Raw genomic sequence first — 21875 nt, 5'->3', positions numbered from 1 at the left:
AAAGGGCGGTAGATATGAGAAACTTCAAGACATTGAAGAACTATTTAGCTGAACACTTGAAATGTCATAGCATACAAGGCTAGGAACCAAGTACTGGAAAATGGGATTAGGGTAGATGGATATTTGATGACTAGTGTGGATAAAATGGGCTGAAAGCTCTCTTTCCATACTGTAAAAAAAAACTGTTTCACTCTATGACTAACGATAGTGTCTAATTTTCTTAATCTACAGATATTAAAGAAGTTGCAGCAGTTATAATTCTGTAGAAGTTTCAAACTTGACTGCTTGATTCATTGAACATTTTAATCATATTTCACTATATTTTGCTAAATTACCTCAGAGTTTGTGGTATACTGAAATTTATAGATAAAGTTTAATTGTTGATGGCAACTTTTATGGATATTTCAAAAGCAGTTTCCTTTTGTTTCAGTTTAACTGTACGTACTTCACGCCTAGTAAGAAGTCTGAGATGCCTTCCCATTCTGGCTTCCCTTCTTTGACACAAAGCAACAATGCAACTTTGAACATGGAGCTATACAACACAGATCTATTCCGTACTCCCTCACAAGGCGTGCACACTGTTTCGGAGAATAACCCATTATTTGTTGAGGTAATGAGTTGCAAATGAGTTGAAGAATTGTGAAGGCTGTGCCTTTTTTTCTGAACTTTTGCAGTTCTTTTCTTGGCAGCAATTCATAAATTCAAGTGAGCAGATGGTTAAACTATGGCTTAAGTTTCTTTGGTTTGACAGGGAAAATTGTATTAATAAGAAGTCCAAAGTTATCTTGTGATTTTGACCAAATGGATTCTTCTAAACATGGCATTGACCATAATTTCATTCCAATATATAATAGCTTTTGTTAAATTAGTGACTTTTCTCACAACTGTTATATTATCTTATTAAATAAAAACTGGTCATAGATTATCCATATTCTGGCTCATTCACGACATTGTTCATTCACGACATTAGAATTAACAACAAAATTCACCAAGTTCATGTCCAACAAAATGAATACAGTGACTAAACATTTAGTTGCTTAATGATCAGTTGATAATGTTACAATAAAGGATTGAGCCCTGTTATTCATTACAGAGGTGCTGTGTGCATTCTCTCCAAGAGTAACATTCTGGGAATAGAAAAGCGGTGAAGGATTCATCCAAGTGTCTCCATGTTGACAGTATAGTAAATGTTTCTGCAAAAGAGTAAAGTAGGATATGTGTGAGTCTTTTTCAATCATGAATGAGAAAAGACTTTGTCTGTAGAATGTTCTTCTCCTTCAAACTGGCGACAATCTGCATTATAGAAGTTGTAGTATGACTTAAAATCATTCTAATAAGGGTTTTTGTTTTTATCTCATCACACGCATTTAGGTATCTGTAACCAAATCTGACCCAGAAATTAGTTTTGTTATCCAGACCTGCTATATTTCTCCATCGTCGGACCCTGTTTCCTCTTCAGATTACTACACCATTATTGAAAATATTTGCCCAAAGGAGGATTCTGTGAAATTCTACAGTCCTCAGAAGCTTGATTTCCTTGTGCCTCATGCAGAGATGGAAAGAAAAAGGTTCAGCTTTGTGTTTAAGCCAGTCTACAACATGTCCTTAGTTTTTCTTCATTGTGAAATTACACTATGCAGCCAAAAAGATACTGAAAGCCAAGGATTTCCTAATCTTCCTAAGGTTTGTCATATTTCTAAACATAATATATCCTAGCAATGTGCAAGATGAAGGTTGTTTACATTATTTAGATGTCCAGAGTGTCAGAACAATCAAATTTGCTGATCTGTGGTCAGTAACATTAGTTAGAAATTTTGCAGGCAATTATCCAGCTGAAGATAACATGCCCTTTATCCAACAAGTTACTGTACAATTGCTGATGGGCGCTGCTCAAATAATTAATTTGGCTACCAGAATAACTTGTGTATTTCCTGACTTTTTGAAATTACATCTTAAAACTTTTGTAATTGTTGCTTGTATTATTTGTATTCTTTTAACTTAGCTTTTTAAGTGTTGCCAATTATGCAATTATGTAGTGTGCCTTGTGTTGCAGGGGACATTTTACTAGGTTTGTTTTAGATTATGTTGTGATTTCTGAAATATATACTTTATAAGATAAACATAACAAAAATTATTTTTCTGAATGCTATGTATAGTATGTAATTAGCCAATCTGTGCAAGATTTCACAGAATCAATAAGCAACTTAAGTTCACTCCTTGAACACGTTTCAAGTAGATTGTTTGTGACATGTAGAAATCAAAAAAAATGTCATTAACATCAAATGTAACAAAGTCCAGCTATAACATACTTGCTTATTAGTTAATAAAATATAATAATAATAATCAGACTTTTGCAGTACTGATCAACGTAATGCTATTGCAGCATTTGAATTTGTATGTCCTTGAGCTCACTTGGTTTGCTTATTTTCTCCTGCAGTGCATTCCTCCCGATGAAGCTTGTATAGATGTGAATTTGCAAATAATAATGGCTATGATGAGATACAAACAATCCTTCACCAAGCCACTGGCTGTTATTCGTGAAAGAATGAATCTGCCTAAGACACAAGGTGAGCCAACAATAACAATATGAAAGTGGTGTATATGTGTAATATGTAGTTCTGTCCATTGGTTTACATAATCACTAAAGCACATTGAAGTTTGTAATCAGTCATTGCATTTCTCCAACACTGGACCTCCATGTAGCCTCCACTCCCTTTGCCCAATTATGAGCGGTTCTAGCTACAGGCTAAACCTGATAATTCCCTCCTGTTCATTTTTCCAGCTGTCCACATCTGTCTCCTCTAAGAAACACCAGAAAACCTTTTTCTGGTCAAGCTTTTAGTCATTTGGCTTTTACACTTTCTTATCAGATTATGTTGCTGTGAAGCAGCTAGGAATATTGTATAACACTAGAAGAATTATACAGTAATGCAGATTATTGTAGACTCATTTCATGTGTAGTCTATTAAGGACACAAGACTCAAATCTATATCACATAGATATAGATAGAAATCAAATTGTTCAGTGAAAAACTTGTATAATCTGTGCCATATGCTAGAATTCTGGCCTTTTTTTTTAGATAAGCTATTATTTGCACATGTTGACAGATAATTGAATAAGAGGAAGGTTGTTTTTACGGTTCTTTGTGGCTTTGCACTCTTAAAGTATTAGAACTATTACTTAGGCAATTATTCTCACAATTCAAGCATAAAGTAGGGTCCATCAGGCAAAGCAAGATGATCTTTTAACAATTTGTAATTTGTTTTGAAGTAGAAGCTATTCTTCAGTGGTCACAATTTTATATGAATGTGTGTAAGTTGGGTTCATTGGAATTCAGTTTCTGACAGCAAAAGTTGAATTTATACAGCATATTCAGGTACAATGTGTCCCAAGGAAAATAACAAGGAATAATTGAAGGGTTGGGGAAGGGACGCGAACTGACTATAAAATAAAAATAAGCTTTCAGAAAGTTTGAAAATAAGGACATTGAATTCAGGAGAAATATCCACTAAATGGGGTCAAGGTATCTGAAAAGTATTGTCCCTGTGGAAGCAGAAGGAAAGGGAATGCCTTGAGATTAGAGCCAGAAGGTTAACAGTTGTAGACCTATGGTAAGGATTGGGATGATTTTGGAGGTAAACAGGAGTAAAGGCAAGTAAAGAATTTGAAGGTGAAGTTGAGTTTTAAGTTGGGTATTGTTTGGATATGGAAGGCATTGTAGAACACTGAGGTAAATGCTGAGTGGAAGAAGTTAGAGCTTTTCGAGAATGGATGCTAGAAAAGCATTGATGTGAATCAATCTGGAAGTCGTAAATCTTGTACAAGGATTTTATTAAAGTCAGGATTGAAGTAAAAGTGATGGTGAAAATAAGTGGCCTTGATGGTTCAATGCGAAGTTTGAAATTCAGTTCAGGTTCAACAGTGACATCAAAGTTACACAACATGGTGCATCTTGAGTGAGTTTTTAGGGAGGGGAGTGATATCATAGGCAGGAGATTTGGTTGCATGTCCTATGGGCAGCACAGTGGCTGGCTCAGTGGTTAGCACTGCTGCCTCACAGTGCCAGGAACCTAGCTTCAATTCCACGGGGTGACTGTGTGGAGTTTGCATATTCGCCCTGCATGGGTTTCCTCCGTGTGCTCCAGCTTCCTCCCACAGTCCAAAGATGTGCAGGTTAGGTGGATTGGCCATGGAAAATGCAGGGGTTAACAGGGATAGGGTAGTCGGATGGATCTGGGTGGGATGCTTTTTGGAGGGTCGGTGTAAACTAAATGGCTTGCTTCCACACTGTAGGGATTTTTTGATTGATTCTATGATCCTAGACATGATATTAGAAAGGCAGTCAGACAATACTGATGGAAACAGATAGCACTGAGGTAAAATTGGTTGTTACCTGCATGCACTTAAATTATATAATACATCTGAGTATTGAGAAATATATATATTGTAGATGTGCAGCAACATTATGGTTTACCATGTCATCTGCTTTGAAAAGACTGAGGAATACCAGAAAGGATAACATAATGATCACAGTCACAGAGTCTCCTTGTCATTGTTTGGCTGTGGAATAAGCAGAAGCTAGGATGGAAGGACTTGATAATGGAATTTCAGAGAGGTGAGTGCAGAAAAGATGAGGACTTATTCAAAACATTTTTAGATGGAACAAAAGTTAGAGATAACAGTTAAAGATAACGGATCGAACGATATGAGGAAAAAGTGGAAAAGGGGTACTGAGTTGGATGATTAGCCACGATCATATTGAATGGTGGAGCAGGCTGAAAGAGCCAAATGACCACCTTCTGCTGCTATATTCTATGTTTCACTAAGGCAGTAGATAGGGAGAGCAGATGACTTTTACAAGAGTAGTAATTTTTAAAAGCAGAGGGATCATCCCACAGGAAAGAAAATTTATCAACAAAGCGACTACATTCTCCAAACCCACCTGTTTACAGTAGGTACATAATTTATGGTGAATTATTAAGTCAGATTGCTCTTTTATCAAGCTTAAAGGTATTGCAGACTTTTACAGGTGTTTCAAATATAGTGTTCTGTATATGTGCATATTTCAGCTCTTTGTTCCAAATTGAGAGCTAAATCAGATGTGGTGAACATTAATGGATCTGATGTTCTTTTCTCATTTTTCTCACATTTTTCTGAACATGTTTTAATAAGTGTGCAACTTAATTTTGTGAAATTAGTCAGCAAACGTAGGCAAATAATCTAAACAGTATTCACACTCACTGCAGCAAGGAGAGTAAAAGAACAGTCAATTCTAATAATTTGCCAAAACATGTTATTTTGATTTTAGAGTTCTCTTCTTCTAATAGCACTTAGAGATAGGCAAACATGGACAATGATCCACTTCCCAAAAAGTTTGAGTCCTTGTACAGACCAGTTGCTTCCTACCAACTGAATGCAAGCTGTATAGTTGTCTAGTAGTGATAACAAGTCTTGAAGGAGATGAGCAGTTGTATAATACAATTTAGCTGATGACAATTACTCACTTTTATAATTTTTTTTGACACATGTAGACAAGACCAGGTGAGGATGACAGATTTCCTTTCCTGAAGGACATTAGTGAATCCGATGAGTTTTTCTGACAATCAGCAATAGTTTCAAAGCCAAAAGTAGATTCTTAAATCCAGATTTTTAAAAAATATTGAATTCAAGTTCCACCACCTGCTGTGGTGGGATTCAGACCTGGGTCCCCAGAACATTAGCTGAGTTTCTGGAAAAATAGTCCAGTGATAATGCCATTAGGCCATCACCTCCCCAGTCATACGTACAAAACATTGATCAGTAAGGAAGTAAAAGTTGATTTTTTTTAAATCCTAGAGCAGAGTCCCAAGGCAGGCTGATATTCAAAGCAACTGCTGCTGGATTCATTTGGGGAGGTCAAGGGTGTAGGTGCTGGGCCCTGACCAGTTTAGGTGGCCCATGGTCTCTAATTCTTTCCCAGTTTTGTGTCATAAAAAAGATTCTTTAGTTTCACCTCACTAACACAACGCGGTAGAGAGCAGTTCAGATAAGAAAGCTCAGCTGGCCATGGAGATGGCCCAGAGAAACTGAGTTAACAGATCAGCTCATTGTCGTACTCTGCAGCAAATGTGGCAGAGGCAGCCATGCCAAAGGCGATGATTAACACGTTGACCACTATACCGCAAACCATTGTCTCATGAGACGAAAGGCTGCTACCACATAAAATATCTTAAAATAATGGTCAGCATTCTTTTCCCTCAAAGGAGGGTTCATTCCAATGTGGTAAATTTGTTTTTGTATGAATTAAATGCTAATTGGTTTGTTATTTTCGCTTAATACCACGATACAAGTAGAAGGATTTTATTGGACTTTTTTTTAGAGAAAAATGATTGACCTATGGTGTTAACCCTCAGCAAAAATTCAAATGTTTTGGGTTACAGAGAAAGTTTTCTTTTTCATTTACATTTGGACTTCATTAGTATGTGGTAGCAATGCATTGTTTACTCAAAAGGACCGATATGTGAAGATTAATGGTTATAACCACATGGACATATGAATGTTACTGCCTGAATCTGCTCCATAAAATAATTTATTTGGATATCAAAGGGAAGTTGTTTTCAATAAAATCTGTGAAGGCACTTCATGACCTGGGTCTTGGTAGCAATGCCATAAATTATCTGCAATTGGAAGTCCAATAGCATCATCAGAATGACGCAATATAAGCCTTGCATAGTTCCACTCTTATCTAGCCATGTATAGCAAGAACATTTCTGTCAATGGTTTCTCTTTTCATAATCACTAGAGATGCCTAGGATCGTCCTTTTGATTGTACTTTTCCACTTTGGTAATGTTAACTGCAGATAAAGGGCTTCGCTTCCAAAATTATGCTGACACCACCCAGTTCTACTTCTGCATCACATCTTGCAATGTTCCCACTGCTGTGATGTCAGATTGCTTGCCTGCTGTTCAGCTGTAGATGAGCACTGGGAAGAACAAAGCACCCACACTTTGCCTCTCTGCAAACTCCAAAACCTAACTGTTTTGAAATATACTGTTCACAACCTTGCCTGAGTTTTCAGCCATGTAGCCTCTGAGGGTAATTTTAACTGTACCTGTGTAGTGTGACACTAACAAGATCAGATTGGCCACCAGTTTTTTCAGAACTTCCTTGGCCAGTCTCCCATCCTCAATCCTTTTAAACTTCAGTTCATCCAAAACCCTGCTGCACATATCCTATACTGCAATGTCTCCTCAAGGCAATTTTGTAGCCCATAAAGTTTATTTGTCAGCATACTGTTGCGATGAAAACATAAGAGCATCATCTGGAATGATTAACACTACTCCCTTATAAGCAACATGTTTTTGTAACACATGGACTTGGTTTATCCTTTGTTTTCTAAGTAAAATAAGCAGCCCTTTTTCTGTGGAAAATATTTTGCTTAACTATTTACTTATGAGTTGTGTTCAAAGAACAAAAAGGGGAAAGGAAGAGAGAAATCTAGCAAATATACTTTGCTGTCCTGTGATTATTCTTCATGTGCATGTGTAAATATATGGTAGAAAGAAACTGTGATTTAGTTTTTTAAAAATGGATTTAGAGAACATTAAGATCTCAGTAAGTCAGTTTAGTTAAGCTCTCCCTTCCTGAGAATGCAACAGCAGATTTCTTGAAATGAGAGAGCATCTTGAAGTAACCTGATCATCCTATTTATATACTATGATGTGGACAAACAGTGAGGTAAAAGTTTAAATAAAGACAAACAGTAATACAGTGTCTTCAAATGTAACAAAGGATTATTGTTTACTGTAGAGATGTATCAAAAATTCCTCATTCTCCATAATATTCTCCAATGAAACAGAAGTCCAGGCAGCTTCTTTTCTGACATATATCACATGTACTTAAGCAGTTTAGCAAAATACTATGCCATTGGGTCGCACTTAAGACCATAAGAAATAGGAACAGCAGTAGGCCATTCAGCCCCTTGAGCCTCCTCAGCCTTTCAGTAGAATCATGGCTGATCCAACAGTTCTCCTATCTACCTTCCTGCTGTTTCCCCGTAACCCTTGATTTCCCAATTGATCAAGAATCTTATCTATCTCAGCCTTGAATATTTACAAGGACTCTGCCGGCAGCTCTCTGACAAGGAGTTCCAAAGACTCTTAAACCCTCTGAGACAAGGAATTCCTCCTCAAACTCAGTCTTAAATTAGTGCCCCTTTATTCTGAGACTATGCCCTCTGATCCTAAACTGTCCCATGAGGGGGAGCAGCCCCTCAGCATTTACCCTGTCAAGCCGCTTAAGAATCCTATATGTTTCAATGAAATCACCTTACTCTTCTAAACTTCAGTGAGTAGAGCCCCAACCTGTTTAACCTTTGCTCATAAGACAATCCCTTCACACCAGGATCACGCAAGTGAATCCTCTCTGTACTGTCTCAAATGAAGAAATATCTTTTAAATAAGGGACCAAAACTGCTCCCATTACTCCAGGTGTGGTCTCGCCAACACCTTGTTCAGTTGTAGTAAGACTTCCCTACTCTTATACTTCAACCCCCTTAAATAAAGGCCAACATTCTATTAGCCTTCCTGATTACCTGTATGCTAAATACCCCATGGACAAGTACCCCAAATCCCTTTGTGTTGCAGTTCTCTGCAGTTTTTTGCCATGGAAATAATAATCTGTTTTGTTCTCCTTTCCAAAATGAACAACTTCAATTATACTCCCATTTGCAAACTTTTTGTCCATTTGCAAACTTTTTGTCCATTTGCCCCATCATGTGTCTCTCTGTAAACTATTAGTATTTCTCTCTCAACATGCCTTTCCACTTATTTTTGTTTTTCTGCAAATATGGATTCGGTATATACACTTCCTTCCTCCAAGTTATTAAGATATATTATTAACAATTGCACTCCCAGCACTGATCCCTTGTTACAGATTGCCAACCTGAAAAAGAACCCCTTATCCCCGCTCGCTGTTTCCTGCCCATTTGCCAATTCTCTATCCATGCCAATATACTACCTCCAACACCATGGGCTCTCATGACTTCACACATACAATCTCTTTATAAAGTAAAATATCGTTTAAGCAACATAAAGTAAAGGTTCTGATTAATCGTTTTATTGAATATATTTATTTCTGTCATTTTCAGTGATTCCTGACAGCCATGTTAATGTAGAGAGACCACGGCCTTGTAAGTTGGATTTAATGTTATTCTAGCATTATAATCGATATGTTCATATGGATAAGAATTTTCTAATGGCAGTAACATTCACTTTAATAGGTTATAATGTTGCATTTGCAGTGATTTGTCAAAAAAAACTTCTAAATTTCTTTTTCTTTTGTAAAAGTGCTACTCATATGAATTGTACTATTTGATAAGGTGTCACACATTTAGGCTACTTAAGGTAAGAACCAGTGATGTTGGGGAGTATAGTAAACTAGCACAAATAGAGGAATAGCTAACTAATAGAAGACAGGGAGTTGGGATAAGAGAGGGCATTTTCATGCTGGTAACCTTTGACTAGAGCTGTGCTACAGGGATCACTGCTGGGGCTACATATATTTATAATATATATTCATGATCTGAGGAGAGTTAGAATTTGGAGTCAGACAGCTGAACCAAGTTGACCTTTCTACCTCTATGTTCACAATACAGTAGATTTAAAGCCTTCAAAAACCATCAAAGTTGACCCCACTGTTCCGAATCAGACTTTTGAGTAGCCAATCTGGGATTCTGCAAATAATCAATTCCAGACATTGGTTTGTATCTTAAACCAATTTATTAACAATGTAATAACTTTAGGAGAGCAAAATTAAGTAATCTAATTGGTCTATGTTATAAAACTCAAAAGCCTTCATTTTCAGCCCCATTAACACAAAAGACAGACAGATGCGCAAATAAATGTGGGGTGGCACATTAGCTCAGTGTTTAGCACTGCTACCTCACAGCACCAGGGACCCAGGTTAGATTCCAGCCTCGGGCGACACTCTGTGTGGAGTTTGCACATCCTCCCTGTGTCTGCGTGGGTTTCCTCCAGGTGCTCCGGTTTCCTCCCACAGTCCAAAGATGTGTAGGTTAGGTGAATTGGCCATGTTAAATTGCCCATAGTGTTAGGTGTATTAGTCAGAGGGAAATGGGTGTGGGTGGGTTACTCTTCAGAGTGTCGGTGTGGACCTGTTGGGCCAAAGGGCCTGTTTCCATAATATAGAGAATCTAATCTAATCAAACACAATTAGAGGATAAATAAAAGAAAATATTAAAAACTGGTCACATTACTCAAGTGGTTTCATAATGTTTTGTTCTGTAAGCAAAGATGATGGTTTCTTGGATGATTTCCTCTGCATCCTGGCTCAACAGAAAATCTGCTATGGAAAACCACCATAGAAAATCACACTGTAGATGATCACTAATAGCAATACTAATCGCAATACCCGTTCAGTATAAAGTATGTCATCCAAACAACATCCACAATTTGTCAATCGCGTTATAGCCAATTCGTGCTGACGAAATGCATGTTATAGCAGAATGATCTGTCTGTCAATTGCTATGCTGTCCATAAAATATTCAATTATTGTTTGCCCTACATAATGTCCTTTCCAAGTAACTTGCCTCTGAAGTTACCTTCCTTCCAATAAGTACAATCTCTACTATGAGTTTGTATACAGATGGTTTAAAAGCTTTCTTTCTCATCACTAGGCGATTGTTGTTAAGACTAAATTTTGTCTTTCATTTGACAACTATGGTTTTCAAACTCAGAATTAGGGAAGGATGAAGACCACCAATCTGGTCTATCCAAAACATACAGAAACGCTTCATTATCCTTGTTCCATGTAAATGACGCTTGAAGATGATTGAAATATTCAGCATGATGCAAGAAAGTTAAATCAAGTTGATTGCAACACAGTTGACATCTATATATTGCATGAAACTCTAGACAAGACACTGAAGGCATGATTCATAAACAAAGTTGAGCCTCTTATGTGACTTTTTGTTCAAGATATCAATATTTTTTTTTAAATGATAATCCTGCCAGAATAGTATTTTGTTTTATGCACTATGAACCTGTATCATGTATATATCATCTTCTTGTGTTTCAGATATTATTTATGGTCTGGATACCCCAACTGTTGTGGGAATTGCATTTGCAGCGTTTGTGATTGGTGCACTTCTAACAGGAGCTTTGTGGTATATTTACTCCCACACAGGTATGTATCTCATCAATTATTTAACATGGTGCTATCCCTAAAGCAGATTCATCCACACATCCTGGTTAGGATGAGACGGGTCAATAGAATCCCACTAAATCTTGCATTCTCTAACACTTCTAGCGTCTGATTTGTGTTCAATTTTGTGAAGACTTAACCAAAGTAATGCAATGCAAATGTTGAAATCAAATGGCTAATGAAGAATAGATTGGATTGTCTCTAGTATAGAAAAATCAGGAACATTAATTGATTTGTGAGAAGACATTCTGACCCAAAGTGTAAAATACGAATAAGTCATGTGCTACTGCATAAAGTGTGTGAAAGAAATTAACAATGTTGACAATATGGTGAACAATATCCCTATCAATTCAACTCTCTTTTATCTTGAAGCATTAATATAACTGCACTAATTTGCTCAGATTTTTCAGTTTGATGTTAAAATATGGATTTATATCCAAGTGAACATGAAAGAATTGAGAATATTAAATTGAAATACTAAATAAACAGAGCTTTAATAAAACAACGAATTGCAGATGCTGGAGATATGAAACGAACAAAAACAAAAATTGTTGTTGAAATGTAGGTCTGTCAGCATCTGTGGGGGGAAAACCAAGTTAATATTTCAAGTCCAATGATGCTCCCTCAAAATGGAACAGAATTAAACCAAGCTGTTGATTCTCACAAGGCTGGCAAGCATAAAACAGATATGTTATTAGATGAAGAGACATCAAAACTGAGAACGTTTTAATCAAGATTCAAGACTTTATATTGGGAATACATTATTTCACTGCAGCTTTTTAATCATGTTATGCATAGATTGATTTAACTTTTTTTTTTAAAAATTGAGTAATCTACTAAACCACTTAAGGGGTAGAGAATTCGATACAAAACCAATATAAAGAATCCTGGAAATCTGAAATAAAAACAGGAAATGATGAAATATTTAAAAAACTAAAACCTAAATGGTTCACTACTTGTCACTTCAGGAAAGCAATTCAGCTATCCTTACTTGATTTGCCTACATATGACTGCAACCTGAGTGCAACGTGGTTCACTCTTAACTACTCGATTAGGTATAGGCAATAGGTGTTGGCATAACCAGTGAAACTCAATTCCTGAGAACAATTTTTTTAAAATGGAGCTGGCCTGACTGAACCCCTGAAAAAAGAAACAGAGTTAGCATTTTAGATATGTGACCCTTCATCAGGTCACATATGTAATAGATGAAAATGTAATAGATTTTGAGCATGGGAAATGAGGGTGGGAAGCAAAACAGAAATGAATGTCTAATGAGAAGGGCAAGAGAAATTAAATTACAGTTTTATGGTGCACGGTCAAAGAAAGTGGTATTAGGACAAGTAGAGGAACGTAAGGTGTGATAATGGCAGCTGTAATTAACAGAAAAGTTGATGTTGGAGTACTAAATGAATGAATAAATAAAAAGCAAGAAGAAAACATAAAAACAGAAAAGCAAAATGGGGCCGGAAGTTATGGTCTAATATTGTTAAACTCCGCATTGAACACAGAAAGATTTGAAGTTCCACTGTGATAAACTTTATTGGAACACTGTGGCAGGCTAATGTCAGAGATGTTATGATGAAAGCAAGGTGGAAAATTATTATGACAGCTGACTGGAAGCTCAGGGTAACACTTGCTGGATGGACAGAAGGTTTCCACAAAGCAGTCGCCCAGGATGCATTTAATCTCCCCGAATGTAGACTATGAGCAGTGAATTGAGCATTCTAAATTGAAAACAGTACAAGTCAATTTCTCTTTATCGTGGAGGTAGCATTAGAGACCTGGAAAAGGGAAGAAAGGGCAGTGGTTGTATTTCATGTTTTTGCAGAGAAAAGGGCTACAGGAAATGGAAAAGGATTTGTAGGTGTTTGATGAACTGAACAGGTCCTCAGAAAGTCTACTCAGAAAACTGAAGGGAGATGACGATAATGGTGAAGGAAGATCTTTGAATATAGATCAGAAGTCACAGGTAACCAGGTTATAGTCCCAACAGGTTTATTTGAAATCACATGCTTTCAAAGCGCTGCTCCTTTGTCAGGTGGAGTGAAGAGAAGCCCATAGTTTATAGGCAGAGAGATGAAAAGATCGTACAAGTGGTGTGAGTGGGTTGTCGACAGGTTGAATAATAAGTCTCTGAAGGTGATCAAAAATGTCAGATGGTGTGAGTAAAGTGTCAACAGCTGAATAGCAAGTGAAGGGATAATCTATAATCCAATTAATTGAGACAGAGATAATTTCAAAAACTTAAAAATAAGGTGGTGCTGGAAACCAACCAAATTGCTGGAATAACATGATAGATATGAGTCACATGCTGAGGGTCTAACAAAGTAACAAATAATCCAATACTGTACAAACTAAAGTAGAGAGATTATAACAAGGTATCAAGGTGATGGTGTCAAAACAGGACAGTAAGGATGATTTTACAGATGGTGTGTGATTTCAGATAAGCCTGTTGGACTATAACCTGGTGTCGAGACTTCTGACATTGTCCACACCAGTCCAACACCGACATCTCCGCGTTATTGAATATAGAGGCTGGGGAGGTAGAAAATGAGTATAGGTGGAACACGTGTTGTGGTTATGGGAAGGAAGGAATGGGTGAGAATAATGAAGTTGAGTGGGAATGATCAGTAATTCTGTAGCCTATGAGAAATTAACCTTGCATTTCATTGAATCATGCTAATATAAGTCCGATTCCACAGTCAAAATTACTTCCATTCATTTTTGTTTTCTTTTCATGGAACCAACTTTTAAAAATTTGAGTTTTGTTTTAAATGGGCTCTCAAAAATATCAGGAGTAGGAGAATAATGAAAAAAAAATTGATGTAGCAGGCACACTAACAGAAATTCAGCTCCTGTTAATCTGTTGATGGGCTAAAATTGACTATGGTTATGGAGAAGCCACATGGTATTGACGTGCCCACTTGGGTGAAATGTGCAAATAGATCACAGCAATAGAGATCTCAACAGTGGAAATACTAATATTGCTCTGCCTCTCACAGATCAAATATAAATCCAAGATACTTTTTTTTTGTGTTTTACTACAAGTTCTGTTTGGCAGAGTCTCCTGTTGAAGTGTACTCCCTTCTGGGCAGTAAGTTCTCCAGGAAATGGCAAGATTTGTATCATAAAACTGTTTCCAGTTGTGAGAAAGATCTTTTATAGTTTCTGAATTCAATATTGACTTATATTATTGCTTAGCAAGATGTGTTAGAACGCTAATTTTAAAGTCATTGGTGTGCTCTGACGCTGCATTATTTAATTACATAATAAAATAATGATAATAAAGGTCCGGAACATCTGGGGTTGTACAGGACAATCCAGTCTTTAGCTGGTCCGAAAACTGTCAAGTACTGGTGGCTTCACAACCAGCATTTTGAGCCATAATCCATTTAGCAGGAGCTGTCATTGTTCCTTTTCTTGTCTGCAGCAATCTTGATGTGACTAAAATGTGAAAGATTGCATGGTTTCCCTATTTTGTTTTCACCACACCCTGCCCTGCCCCCATCCCCAACACTGGCAGGGCTCTCCATTAGATGGAATCATGTCAACATGCATTCCAAAGGTCTTCATTTTGGCATTCTCCAACAATGTCCATTCTATTTGGTTAACATGGTCAACATATTTGATTGATAGAGGTCTTATATTGATTTCAGCAATTTTGCAAGCACATTTCTTTACTGCATTTGCTAATTGTTGGTGTGATTTTTGTCAATAGTGGTATTTTCCTGTTTTTTATTCATTCAGTTTTGTTCAAAGGACTTTAATATGAACAAGGAGCAAGAGGAGGCCATTCAATAAGATCATGGCTGATCTGATTTTAAATTCAATCCTATAATCCTCCCCGATAATCTTTTATCCCTTTGGTAACCAAGTTAAGAAACGAAAAGACAATCAAATTTGTGAAAGATTTTGATGAGTTAATTCAGGAGAAACTAGTCCTAGCGAACATCATAACAGCAGCTATTAAGCCTAAATGTAAGCTCATCACCAAATTATAAGGAGAAGTTAAGAGATTCTCTTATTGTTTAATTAACACTGAGCTTTGTTAGGGATGTCAGTGCTGGAACTATAACCATAATATCTGTTAGAGTTGAAAAGTAAAGCTTCAAAGTTTATGGGAAACAATTAGAAGAGTAAGAAAACATAGATTGCAATTAACTGGCTGTCTCCCATGCTGTAAAGTAAATTTAGTGAGGGAAAGTAATAGTTCAACCATTCATTTACTTGATTTGCTTCACGTAAGTAAGCCATTGCTTTATATGTATTGGTGAAAATCTAATTAAACATTAAGTGCTATCTACAAGATTAATTAAAATGTAATGGTTGAATAAGAATGATTGTATCTCTGCTGTAGAATCTGTTCCTTTGCCATAATTTTCCAGTTTCTGGATTAGTGGTGCTGGAAAAGCACGGCAGTTCAGGCAGCATCCGAGGAGCAGTAAAATAATTTTCCAGTATCTGGTGCTGGGCTGGTAGCTTTGGTATTGATGGTTTTCTGAGGAAATGCTGAGTATTTGTTTGCATGGAAACATGTTTTGTTGTTTTTTTCTTAAAATATTCAAAGCCATGCAAATAGCACTGAAAACCTACTCATTTGGCTCTTGCGAACTGGTTCAAGGTACAGCAGATAAAACTGAATATGTAACTTAAAAATTAATGTGTGAAAGAACCAATTAGATCCAGAATAAAGAAAAGCAATCAATTAATTGCACAATGTTTCTTTGTGCCAGATATATGCACAAGCCCATATTTTATCAAGGCTGCTTGAAAACACTGAATTGTTCATTAATTTGTATATAGGGAAATGATTGAGCAGCTGGCGGGTCACATTGTTGACCTGCTGTTTCAGGTCGAAGAGCAAGTCCATATTGTGCTTCAAGTATACAATAAAATTAAGTTGGTTGTTCAAAAGTTCAGAAGAACTATACCATCTCTCTTGATACTAATTTTATCAAACAGCTGTGTGACTGTAGGTCAGAGATATTTCTTAAAATTATAGGGACGAGTCAGGCATGTATAAACCTGCACCAGAGGAAAAAAAATTGTCTCCCTAAAGAGAGAATGACGTTAGTTAGTTATCACTTTCTCTTACTTATAAAGCTCAAAATTTCCAGAGGGTGAAAATAGCAAAATATTCCACTGTAATGTGATTGTACTGAACATAGCCTACTGCCTTTTCAACATCCGTTGAATTTCAACAAAAGGTATAACGGCTGTCTGAATTACTAGTATTCAGCCTTGGAGGTAGAAACTGAGTTCAGTGTCACCTAGTATAGCTCATTGAATGCACATTGTTCCATTTAATTCATGTTTTCCCATATCTCCCTGTGCATATTATGAATTATGACCAAAATCCAAATGCATTCATCTCAAAAACAAAAAGTGAGCATCTTCCTCCTAAACCTTGAGGATTAGAGTTCAGCTTCCTGCATTACTTAGTAACTCATTTATGAAATGGTTCAAATTTGGTTACATTAACACAAGGTAGTAAATGTTTCTTAGACAGCTATTGTCACCATCTAGTTTTTGGTTTTTAATAATTCACCCCTGGAAAAGTGTTTCTTTTTCCTTACTGATTGTTAGCATTTGCCGGAAGAAGTAATTAAATATTGATTAAATCCTTGAAGAATTGTAGACAATCAATTTTTGAACAAGTCCTGATTAAAATAGTCTGACGAAGCAAACTTGAACTTGAAGTCAATAAAAAGAGTCCAGATTTCCTGGACAGGGAATTGTACATATAAGCATGTGCCTCAGACAGATACTGACAAAACAAAAGCAGTTTATAGCTTTGAGCTGGCTCTGTTTCAGTTTAAAAGCGTGCAAGTTACTTTTAAAGACCCTCCGTGGTCTATACACCCCGGCACACTCAGTCAGCTAATCAAGCTTTTTCCAAAGTCAAGCTTAATTTATAACAGACTGATTCTTCTCCTTTTTGGAGACAGTTCTAGTAGCACTCAGCTATTTTCATATATTGAAAGGCAGATTAGGAATTTATCCTTTACTGAACAGTGAACTTATTTCAATAGTTATCAAGTCTAGTTCAGCCCTTAAAGCTATTTAAATAAAGTTTTTACTATTATATGGTTCAGGAAATGGTTAAGAGTGGTATTGAGTTACCAAACTGGGATAGCAGCAGGGGTTCGTGGCCTGTTCTGATTTTTGCATAAATCTGTGATGAATTATTTTTTTTCACTTGGCACTGAATTTCAGAGCAGAGAGGCCTTGAAAAGGGATTCTGATTAAACAAAAGCACCTCCTCCAGTGGGATGGAGAGAAAAAAGGGTTTCATGGCTTTCAAAAGCTATGTCCATTTATAAATTGTTAATACACTAAAGTATTGACTGATTTTGCAGAGGAAGAAACTATAATGGGGATGAATATGATATAAACCTTAAACTTTATATATCAGAATAACCATTGGTAAAGATGTTTTATTTCAGCTCTGTTGTTGTTTGCCCGCAAATCCATGACTAAATTTATTAGGGTCTTGGTATTTGGTGGTCAGTTAATTGACGGTGGTTTATGTTCTGCAGGTGAAACAGCTGGAAGGCAACAAGTCCCCACATCACCTCCAGCATCAGAAAACAGCAGCACTGCTCATAGCATTGGTAGCACACAAAGCACTCCCTGTTCCAGCAGCAGTACAGCCTAACCCAAAGGGAAATAATTGTGAGGAAATGGAGTATAAAGGCAAGATTCAAAGTGGCTAATTGTTGATGTTAATATCCTGAAGATAAAAGGAAGATCTTCATTTGCCTTCAAAAGCTCAGATGTATGTTCAAGGCAAGAAATCATCTATGTTGCTTTATACTTTAGGTAAACTGACTTTACTCGAGTGTATAACACTATATGTGACAAAACTACTAATTACCCTGAGTTGGGAACTTGCTAACCATTTATGGGTTCCTCATGTGAAATCTTTCTCAGTGCTGCTTTAGTTCTAGAATGCAGCTGTTTAATTTTTCCTGGGATTTATGCAAACACCAGCAACTTGCTGAGTGTAGAAATGACAATGCCAAGCACTAATTAATTAATAAGAATCAGAAACATAATTTTCATAAACAGAAACACTTTTAATACAAAGCACAATTAAACATATTCCAGAGAAACATTTGTAAATAAATGTATACAAAAAGTACCAATTAGCCCCAATTATGATATTGTGCAAATTGTGGCACCAGGTTTCCAAAAATATTGACAGCTTTAAGGTTATCGTACTTTTTGGGAAATTGAACAAAAACTTAAAATGATGACCAACTCTAAGCTTTCTGCTGCTCCTCTCAGTGACTTGGACATCTTTTTTAAAGATATAAATTGATTATTTGGCAGCAGTTATTATTTTAAGACACAAATGGGACATTTTAAGCACACTCTGAATTCGTTATTTGTATGTATTTTTAAAAGCAGGTGTTCATCAATGAGACTGACTCGAAGTTGTCCTATATCATGAATGTTCAATTTTGTGCAGCTCAGCAAACTGTGTTCTTCACGGTACTGAATATTGCATACTGTACAGTTGAATGTATTTTACTTCCTGAATTAATAATGTATTCCTGTATATAAACATTTAAAGAACTCTCTAGAGCAGAGTACAGAGTATTTTAGTAACACATAAGCTATATTTTTATTGTATTTTGAATTTTTGTGCAAATATTCTAAGGACAAAATCAGTGATCCACACTGCCATTGGGGAGTTAAAGTAATTGTGAATCCAGATTGGATAATCTGAGACAACTACAGCATGGTCACTCGATCTCTGATCTGCACTCCTTATTGAGGGTGGCTTTCCCACTAGCACTGCAGGATTGCTGAATTGACCTTTGTTCTTAAAGTTACATAAATTAAGTTCATCTATCTGCAAATGTGTATTAATTTTGCTAACTGTGAATTTTCATTGAATTTTATTATGTACCTTTGCTACTTTGCCTCCAGCTTTTTACTTATTCCCCTCAGAAGTTCTGATTAAGATCATTTGTTTAATCAGAGTCAGTTTTAATGAAAGTGATTGGGAAGGCCCATTTTTATAGTTTGATAATATGCTAAGGGCATATTTAAGGTAATGTGTCTGAGTGGTATAAGGCACTGGATTTGGTTCCTGTCTGATTAGAAGGCACTGCTGCCAAAGCACTTCAGTGACACCTTTGGGTCAACAACTGGCAGTTCTGATTTAATTGGTGAAAGTATGCTGTTTCATCAGGGCTCTTGGCGAGCAGTGGTAGTGTCTCTACTTCTGAGTCAGAGGATCTAGGTTCAAGTCCCACCTGCCAAAGAGATATGTTCAAACAGGCTAATCAAAATAAATAACTACAGGCAACATCTGACTTATTTTAAAATTCTGTTACCATGAAGTCTATAACTTTACTTCTTTTCTCACCCCATTGACAACTAATGATACCACACCAAATGTGTGCACTTTCTTAAGGCTGGTAACTGAGGTTGCATGTGTTTAGATTTAGACTCAAAGATGTGGCTCCAAAGGTGATTTTAAATTTAATTAAATGTTAAGCTTTAATTTTAAAGAAATACCACCAGAATAGTATGCTTAAACTTCCTGTTGTGCATTCATCATTTTTGGAAAAAAATCAAATGACAAAATGATCAATGCAGTTAGACACAGATTCCTATTAAGCAACTCATTTTTATTCCCTTATTCAGTTCATTTCTGAGTGAACTGTCTATGAATGAGCAATTTAGCACTTTAATTCTCTTTAACTTTCCACACGCCAGGGCAATATCACAATTTACTAATCTTCCTGTCTGTATTAAACCCATGCTAGCCAGTTGAATAATGGGTGTAAAGTTTTCAGAAACATAATTCGTACATATTGCTATTCTTTTCTCTAATTTACATAGTGAATTGGCTGCTGGCATGTCCTACTGACTATTTTACAAAAATACAGGTTTCTGGTAGCTTGATATTAGGTGATAGTTACAGTTAACACTTTTTTTGGGCAGCTGTTACTATAATACTTTGCTTTCTCATCTGTTTTCCAAATTGATTGGTGAAATACCCTCTAGGGATTATTTTCTCTTTTCATGACACAAATTTAAAATATTTGAGTTAGACTGACTGCCTCAAAAGTAGTGACATTATGACTTTCACATTATGGTTTCAAAGTTCATATTAATCTCCTTTTTAAGTTGCATGTAAAATCTTTTGTATAGTAGAATTATATGCATGTACAGTATATAAAAATACATTTTGCCCTGACAGCATAATGATGCATAAAGAAAATCATTGAATGTAATGTCCTACAACGCCTTTTTTTTTGTCTTTTGCTTTCTCTCTCTGCCATTGGCTCAAGAATTCCAATGATTCTAACCATTGCGTAAGAAAGGTTTCTGAGACAAACAATAGCAGTTGGATTACCATTAACATTATGGTCGGTTCACTCTGACTTAGTGTGAACTTTGGCAGCTCTGCACTTCTAAATTTCAGTGGGTGTACACCTTCTGCAACTTTGGATGTTTGTATTATATATTACTGTTGGATAAACAATTCATTTAAGATTGTAAATTTTCTGTTCTTAATACTTTGTTCAGCTTTATCTTTAAAATATATCTACCTCACCATTTTACTAAAGGAACAAAGCCTGTACTGCTGGTTGTACCATTTGACTTTTGTAAGTAATTGCAGGTGGTGTCTGTGCCTACTTAAAGGATTCTGTATTCTGTCCATGTCTATTTTTCATATGCTGTTGTAAAGGGATTTGTTGTAAATTTTTCCAAAAAAGTATGATCTTTTGTTATACTATATGATTATGTAAAAATAAAGGTATATCAATTAACAATATTTGCATTTTTAGTAAAATAAACAAACTACTAACTGTAAGAAAGATAAAAAATGAAAAGAGTAAAAATAATAAATTTGCATGTTGCTTTTTCCTACCACATTTGATATCGTGACTGCAATTTCAGCCAGTGCAGACAAGAAAGGCTATTTGACCCAGCTTTGCTCATCTATTCAGAAAAACACTTATCACATTATCCAACTGTTCCTTAAATGATTCCAACAATATTGCCTCCATTTCTGACTGATGCAAGTAATGATTTTCCTTGTGTGGAGAATGTCCTGACATTCAATTTGAATAGTATTTACATTAATATTGTATCATTTGAATAAGAGAAATAAGAACAGCCTTTAATTGATCGTTGTTATCCTATATTGACACCCCCCACACATCTTTGGTCCCGAAATATAGGATAACATATAAATTCCTGTTGTTGTAGCAGGGAGTTTCAGTATGGCAAGGTGCATTGGTTCCTTCTTTAAGTTATCAAATTGGCAAAAACCATTATAAAAAAGATTGAGTAGAGCCCAGGGGCATCTCCACAGGGAGGAAATAAAACTGGAAAAAAGTCCCTGAGAGTTGCTGTCAAGAACCTTCCAGCAGATGGTCATATTGTGTTGGCAGAGCACTGGAAGCAAATTTCCTTCCTGCCCTCTCAGTGAGGAATGCAACACATTGTAAAGAGCCACAGGAGAACGGGGAATAAAATAGTGCAGCATTTTAGAAACATTATGTATAGCTTCTTTGTTAATGAGAAGTCATTAAAAGTCTGGACGTGAAGTGCTTCCATATACCGAGCAATAATGCATAATAAATAGTAAAGCCAACTCATAAAATATCAACCATTTGCCTTCCTCAAAAATGGCATATTTGAT

At 36.2% G+C, this 21875-nt stretch overlaps 1 protein-coding gene across 2 annotated transcripts in view; it reads left to right on the top strand.

The window, feature by feature from the left end:
• The window catches only part of tgfbr3 (transforming growth factor, beta receptor III), a 182639-nt gene extending 161637 nt beyond the window's left edge, over window positions 1–21002 (top strand). For both annotated transcript variants that reach the window (XM_043698779.2, XM_043698778.2), the window contains exons 12-17: window positions 431–610; window positions 1372–1683; window positions 2438–2567; window positions 9129–9170; window positions 11078–11185; window positions 17743–21002. In XM_043698779.2, the coding sequence (XP_043554714.2) occupies window positions 431–610; window positions 1372–1683; window positions 2438–2567; window positions 9129–9170; window positions 11078–11185; window positions 17743–17861 (891 nt within the window). In that variant the 3' untranslated portion in view covers window positions 17862–21002. The remainder of the gene's footprint in view (window positions 1–430; window positions 611–1371; window positions 1684–2437; window positions 2568–9128; window positions 9171–11077; window positions 11186–17742) is intronic.
• The last annotated feature ends 873 nt before the right edge of the window (window positions 21003–21875 follow it).

Source organism: Chiloscyllium plagiosum, unplaced genomic scaffold, assembly GCF_037043375.1.
Source record: "Chiloscyllium plagiosum isolate Xiang-an unplaced genomic scaffold, Cpla_swu_hap1 HiC_scaffold_9, whole genome shotgun sequence".
Taxonomy (NCBI): domain Eukaryota; kingdom Metazoa; phylum Chordata; class Chondrichthyes; order Orectolobiformes; family Hemiscylliidae; genus Chiloscyllium; species Chiloscyllium plagiosum.
This window is presented reverse-complemented; position numbering and strand designations above follow the sequence as displayed.